Below are 8084 nucleotides of genomic sequence, written 5' to 3'. Positions count from 1 at the left end.
ATGATGCGATCTTTTATTTTTAGCTTTTCCATAAACACGTTTCTTTTATTAATCTATATAATAGGGTTGGAGTAAGGGCACAGTTGAATATCTTTCCTGTTATTAACCTTTCGACTGTGAACTAGAACCTCTGGTAAACGAAGTAAGCAGTTTCTCCTTGACCAGGGCACGCAACGAAATAGCTGAAGTAAGGTTCAGATATAGATAATAGTGAAGAAACAATAAAGGCATATTTTGTGCATGAGAAAAATAGCTAATTACATAAACTATAATATCAATAAGAATAACCAGTGATAAAGGAAGCTACGAAGGACTGTCTACGAGATCGCTTCACTGGCTAGAAACAATAGCTGACAATTTTTTTATTTTCACCCAAACATTTAATAAGAGAAAGATATACACATAAACCAACTCCTAAAAAAGGGAATGTTCACAACCGAAATGCCTTTAGTCAATTGATCGGTCCTGTAGCTAAACAACAACAATCATTTATTTGATGGAATACCAGTTTAGTTTTTTAATGCGCCACCGGTCGGGATAACCCCTCTCTGTTTTATGACATCTCACTTGTGTTCATCACTCACGGAAAGCTACTTCGTTACCAATTGTTTTTATTTTTGTATCGAATTCAAAACTGTAAACGATGATGTCCTCAAACGACTACCTTCGGTCAGAACAATCACCTGATTCTCCTTTCTCTTTCTCTCTCATTGTGTGTGTGGCCGACAAACTAAATATCTCGCGTCATTTTATGAGCTAAACCGCTATGGGATACCTTCCTTAAAACAACATATAAATGACGTTATATTTTAATTTACCTATTTAAAAACGAAAACACGCAGCATAATTCTGCATGCTTCGAAAGACCCCAAAACTTAATTTCAATAATTTCTCAAACACACACACATATATATATATATATATACATATTCCTTCAACTCGTTCGTTCAGTGAAATTGTTAGCCGGGTGCAACGGGAGAGAGTTTCTTATAATAAATCAGATATGTGCATGCTTGGCATCGAATGGTGTGTTGAAAACTGAAAGTGACTCGTCCACGATATGACTGATAATAACATTCATATGCAAGAGGACGATCGTATGTAAGAAGCAGAAATGAGAAGACGACAAAGAAAACTAAAAAGTTACAAGTATCTCACACGTGTGTGTAAAATATATCACAGACAACACTCACGAATATATATACAGATAGATATATACAGAAACACACACACACATAAATATCATATTCAAACGCAGGTGTGTACAAATCTACAAGGCATGCAGATATACACAAATGCATGAATAACAATAAAATGTACTTATACTATACACTTTAAATGCATATATGTATATGTATGACACGTGATTATATATGTATAACGTATACAGATGTGTTACACGCGTGCACAACGAGCCAAATGAACAACTACGTCGCCGTTCAATGCCAGTAACAGCAGCTAAATAGCCCTCCAACCATATCCTCCTCTGTCTTAAGAATGGACATACTGATATAGTCCGAATACAAAAAAGGTGTGAGGTCACAGTTAGAATGCGTTTGATCATGTTTGCACGACCAGGGCTGACCTAGGGCTAAACAGGAACATGCATGACATGCGTATATATTATATTCTCATAAATACCAAACGTGTGTGTGTGTATATATATATATATATATATTTATTTATTTATTTATTTATGTGTTTCAGCCAAGTGGCTGCGGTCATGCTGGTGCACATATCGTGGGATATATAATAATTGCTCATTAGAAGCCTTCGTTTTTACTTACATTCCATTCAGCCTTAACAGAAAAGATATTGATTTATAAACATTCAACAGATAACAGCATCGAGAATATAAGCTGTGTATGTTTATGTGTACAAATAAACAGATCTATTTGAAATGGAAAATGACAATAAATTAGGATACTAACAAAATGTTATAATCAAACCATCATTTTAAACCTTTTAAGCCCATCCCCCAAAAGGCGAGAAATATTACTACTGAATACTTAAAGAAAAAAATTAATAAAAGTGATGTATCAGATGAAATAAACAATCAATTATTATTCCAGTTCTATATTAAACTATTGTTTTTCAAAACGGAAAGATGCAATCATCACCAATCCAAGCATGTGTATGTGGGGGGTTTCATGTTAGCTTTGGGGTTGTCTGAGCATCTATGTAAACAAATTAACTGTAGTCTAGTATGGACCTTTATATATATATATATATACACACACACACACACACACACACAACCAATAACATGCTCTGTGATGCTTTCGTTCATGTGCTAATAGTTACCATCGGTGTAATAATAAGAATAACTTTTGGCACTTACTTTGATCTGGCAGTCCGCTTTTTTTTCGACATATTTTCAAATTAAAGAGACCGTTGTGTCGTTGTGTATGTGCGTGTGTGTGTGCGTGTATGCGTGGTTGTGTGTCTGGTCGTTCGAGATATAAATGACAGAAATCGAGATGGATAATCACTCTGAAGCAAGAAGCAGTCCCCCAAACGTTATCTGATACTTATGTGACATCTGTATTTGTAGTATCTATTACACATATAATACATATACATGTAATTTTTAGACTGACAGCGGTGGATTAGCAGAATCGTTAGAGCGTTGGACAAAATGCTTTGCAGAATTTAGTTACGGCCCTTTACGTTCCGAGTTTAAATCTCGCCAGGTCGACGACTTAAATCGTTTATTATTCTGGGAATCGATAAAAAAAAACACACACACACCAGTCGAGAACTGAAGTCATTATGATCGACTGATCTCCCACATACACATAAGAACAAATATGGATTTTCACCCGTTGATGGATATATCTGACCAAAGAGATGTCAAGCAATTTGACTATTTATCTACCTTAGAACATGGATAAAGTAAAACAGAACACACACGTCTGTGTGTGTGTGTGCGCGCGCGCGCTTTTATTGGAACTGAAACAATTCCATATCCTCTGTAACAAATGCATGTAGCTGTATGTACGGGTGTGTGTGTGCATATAGATATATGGGTGTACGTATGTGTACATGCACCAAAATTTAAATAAGGGTAGCTATTAAATACACGATTAAATTCTTGATTAGTTTAAATTATCTCCATTTTTCTGAAAAGGTATAACAATCACTTGGTGGTAACTGGGACAATTTCAAATGAAAAGTGGGGATATTCCCATGAATCCTCCAACATGACATACCTTTAAGGAAAAGACTGTCTGGAGGTAAGAGAACAGCTGTGGACATGTGTGTTTGCCTCAACAGGCATAACCTTAACTCTAGCTGAGAGCGCATTTTGACATATACATATATTCTTTTACTTGTTTCAGTCATTTGACTGCGGCCATGCTGGAGCAAAAAAAAGAACAGAATATATTTATGACCTTAATCATCTTTTTTGTGCTGAGTGTTTTTTTATTTTTTTATTTTTTATTTTATATACACATATCGTTATCATTCTACTTTCGCTTTCCATGCTGGCAAGGGAATGACAATTCATCAGGATTCAATGGATCATAACACCACATCTTCCACTGTGTCATTTTTGTCATGGCTTCTACAGATGGATGCCCTTTCTAACATCAACCACTTTACAATGTTCAGAGTGCATTTTTCATGGTGCCAGCACTAAAAGGGTTGCATTACTACAAGTAAGACTAAAGAGTCTTTTTAAATTTGGCCTTGTCATTGTTCAGATAAATTATCAAGCACTTAGAGTGTACTGGGTGCCTTTTGTGCCACCAGAACTGTTTGGTTACCCTGTGACTTTCAAAGCAAAAGAGAGTAACTCTATGATGTAAAAAGACAGATTTACTGTGAGAGAAGTGAAAAGTAGCATCGAAGGGTTAATGAGAAAGAATTAAATGATAAGATAGTGAAAGGGTTGTGTAGGAGGTGTGCAGTATCAGCAAAGATTATACACTGGTGGTACATTATACATAGCTGTGCATGAAGGTAAGATAAGATGAAAGTAAATAATGTGGGGGGAATGGAAATGTAAAGGGGGTAGAGTATACCTATCTACTAGACAGATATATATGGGTTTGTTGGTGTGTTTATGTCCCCCCATACCTTAATGGCTGGCAATAGACCAATAGAATAAGTACCAGACTTAGAAAAATAAAAAATACTGGAACCAATCCATTCAACCAACATTCAAGTCAGTGCCCCAGCATGACCACAGTCTAATGACTGAAACAAATAAAAGCTAAAATATATATATATCCCAGCCACATGGTTTTGGGTTCAGTCCCACTGCATGGCACCTTGAGCAAGTATCTTCTGCAATAACCTCAGGCCGACTGAAGCCTTGTGATTGAATTTGGTAGGTGGAAGTTACCGTTGTGTAAGTGCTTGTGCCTCCTGACATATATATATGCTCAGGAGTGGCTGTGTGGTGAGAAGCTTGCTTCCCAACCACATGGTTCCAGGTTCAGTCCCACTGTGTGACACCTTGGGCAAGTGTCTTCTACTATAGCCTTGGGCCAACTAAAGCCTTGTGAGAGGATTTGGTAGACGGAAACTGAAAGAAGCCCGTCGTATATGTGTGTGTGTGATTATGTCTGTATGTGTGTGTGTGTGTCCCCACCGTCACTTGACCACCGATGTTGGTGTGTTTACGTCCCCGTAACTTAGCAGTTCGGCAAGAGACTACTAGAATAAGTACTAGGCTTACAAAAAATAAGTCCTGGGGTTGATTTGTTTGACTAAAGGTGGTGCTCCAGCATTGTTGCAGTCAAATGACTGAAACAAGAATAAAAGAATATATATATATATATATATATATATATATATATAGACAGACAGACAGATAGATTTATCTTTTGCCAGACAATAGATGCTTAAATTCCTAATTTAAGGTGGCGAGCTGGCAGAAACATTAACATGCCGGGCAAAATGCTTAGTGGCATTTCGTCTGTCTTTACGTTCTGAGTTCAAATTCCGCCAAGGTTGACATTGCCTTTCATCCTTCCAGGGTCGATAAACTAAGTACCAGTTGCATACTGGGGCCGACATAATCGACTGGCCCCTGTCCCCAAAAATTTTGGGCCTTGTGCCTAGAGTAGAAAAGAATATTGAACAACTCATATTTCCCAGACTTCTTTTTCCTGCATTTACAATCATTTTGAAGCTCCAAATTTCTCATTAGGCATTATTACATCTCTAAAATATATTTTATGCTGTTAACCAGCCTTAATTGAGCAAACATATCAAAGATCATCCAATCATGACCTTTCCACTTTTTTGTAAATCACATTGTCCAACGTGTCTTAGTTTTTAGAAAAATGGTAGGATCTGAACTGAAGGAATTTGGCTTCTATTTCTAGCATATCAAGCAATCTCACAGATACTTGTCATTGATTCATATCTCTCGACATTGTCAACAAGGGCAATAATTCTAGAAATTCATGCCATACATTATATCACTACCCACTCCCATCACCTGTTAAGTTACGTTATAAATGGCTCATCACTTTAAAAGACCCAACATTAAGCGTTTTGCGGGGGGGGGGGGTTACTGCAGAGTTCACATACAATTCATTGCACCATGTATACATGAAAGTGTCATTCCACTAAACCTTCAGCTACCTAAGCAAATTATTTTCATTTGCTTTGTTTAGACATCCCTACAATATAATAAGATCTAAATTTATTTCATCTATTTATTATTTTTTTATTTTTTAATAAAACAATTATATAGGTTCATCAATCATACTGAAGTCAAGTTTGTCACTCATCAGTCTGGAAACTCATAAAATATGTACAAGGCATGTTTAAATGAATGACACGAACACCTAACCTAGTCTCTGCGTAACAAATCAGGCTATCAGCTATGCTTATGGCATAATGAGATTATGGATTTAACTGACCATCATAATAAATTGTTATTCTTAAGCATGTTTGTTAGCGTGTCTATGTGGTAAGAAGTTTGCTTCTTAACTACATGGTTCCAGGCACAGTCATTCTGTGTGACACCTTGGGTAAGTGTCTTCTACTATAGCCTCAGGTCAACCAAAGCCTTGTGAGTGGATTTGGTAGACGGAAACTGAAAAAGTCTATCACATATACATATACGTGTGTGTATGTGTGTGTCTTTGTGTCTGTATTTTTACCCCACCACTGCTTGACAACCAGTGTTGGTGTGTTTACATCCTTGTAACTTAGAGATTCAACAAAAAGAGAATGATAGAATGAGTACCGGGCTGAAAAGATAAGTACTGGTTGCAGTCTAATGACTAACTCAAGTAAAAGATTAATTCTAAAATTCATATATTCACATGAATTATTTAATGTCATGGAGGTAGTACAGGTGTTATGAAAATAGTCGGCTGGAACAGGCTAACAGTAACAATACATATGATGCTAATCAAATGCTGTGGCAACTCACATATCCAGCATTGGTATATGCCCAGCCTTTAGCATTACAAATATTCCATGGTGTTCTAATATTCAGAAATCATTAAGACAAGATTAAAAAGTATTGACACAAGAATAATAAGAACCCACCAACTCAATAGAATAACCTACTAACACATTATTCCACAAAACAAATGAATATAACACACTGAGAGAGAATAATGGATTAACCTAGTAATACAAAGAAGCAAACACTTGAATGCAATGAGTGAATATCTAGGACATAGTCAACATATCCCAATGTTAATAAGGCCCACCATGCAAAGATGATATCAAGACTTTCTTCAAAGGAACACAAAAGGAAAAAAAAAATGTCTTAATGGAAAAATCCAGGATGTGGAGATGAACGAGAGAATTAACAATGGACTGGAAGGCAAAATCAATTTCAGAGACAGGAAAAAATATGCATACACACAAACACACACACAAATACACACATATACTCTTTTACTTGTTTCAGTCATTTGACTGCCGCCATGCAGGAGCACCGCCTTTAGTCGAGCAAGTCGACCCCAGGACTTATTCTTTGGAAGCCTAGTACTTATTCTATCAGTCTCTTTTTACCGAACCGCTAAGTTACGGGGACGTAAACACACCACCATCGGTTGTCAAGCGATGCTGCGGGACAAACATATACACACACATACATACATACGTGTGTATATATATATATATATATATATATATATATATACATATATACATATATACGACGGGCTTCTTTCAGTTTCCGTCTACCAAATCCACTCGTAAGGCTTTGGTCAGCCCGAGGCTATAGTAGAAGACACTTGCCCAAGGTGTCATGCAGTGGGACTGAACCCGGAACCATGTGGTTGGTAAGCAAGCTACTTACCACACAGCCACACACACATATTTATGAATATGTATGTATATTTCTAATCTCTTTTCTCATCTATAGAGGGAACATCTCTAAAACCTCTCTCATATTTTCAAATAACTGTTATAGCCTTTAGTTTTAGTTAATACATAACTGGACTCACACACATCTTTCTTTCTCATATGGATAAATCTGAATCTCCTAGATCCTATTTTGCTTTTTCCTTTCTCAAATCCTTTGTAAAAACAATATTGTTTAGACTTTTTGCACTGAAGAGTACAGTGATATATAATTAATTTAATTTAATCTAACTAATTTAATTAAGTCTATTCAACCATGAATTTGCATGATTTTTATATCGCTGTACAAAACGATCATCACATGAGTTAAAATTCTCTTATATATTTTAACACCTTCTCTTCTCCATTTTTATCAAAATTGTTGAGTTTTATGGGATTTCTTTCCATAAATTCACAACACACTATATACAAGTATTATTTTCATATTTGCAATATTACGCCAGTGAGCTACCAACAGAATATGAAGAATCTATATTAGAAATCTGTTTTTGGAAACCTCCAAATTAAAGGACAAATCTAATTCAACCTTTTTACACATATATCACATATGAATATGTTTATCTATACATGTGTGTGTGTGTATATATATATATTATGTACATACACACATACATTGTTAAACGATGATGAAACACGTATGAGTATGTATATATACACATGCATACAAGTACATATGCATGTATGTATATATATATATATGTGTGTGTGTGTGTGTATGTATGTATATATATATATAT

General features: G+C 35.8%; 1 protein-coding gene across 4 annotated transcripts in view; it reads right to left on the bottom strand.

Annotated features, from left to right (window-relative positions):
* LOC106884322 (vacuole membrane protein 1) overlaps positions 1-8084 on the bottom strand; it is an 89404-nt gene that overhangs the window by 53496 nt on the left and 27824 nt on the right. Inside the window, exon 1 of one of the 4 annotated variants that reach the window (XM_014935646.2) lies at positions 2342-2653. The exons of the other annotated variants lie outside the window; for them this stretch is intronic. Within the exon in view, the coding sequence (XP_014791132.1) occupies positions 2342-2373 (32 nt within the window). The 5' untranslated portion in view covers positions 2374-2653. Of the gene's footprint in view, positions 1-2341; positions 2654-8084 lie in introns of those variants that run through there. 4 annotated transcript variants of the gene reach the window in all.

Source organism: Octopus bimaculoides, chromosome 1 (assembly GCF_001194135.2).
Source record: "Octopus bimaculoides isolate UCB-OBI-ISO-001 chromosome 1, ASM119413v2, whole genome shotgun sequence".
Lineage (NCBI taxonomy): Eukaryota > Metazoa > Mollusca > Cephalopoda > Octopoda > Octopodidae > Octopus > Octopus bimaculoides.
Note: the sequence above shows the minus strand (reverse complement) of the source record. Positions and strands in the feature narration are given on the sequence as shown.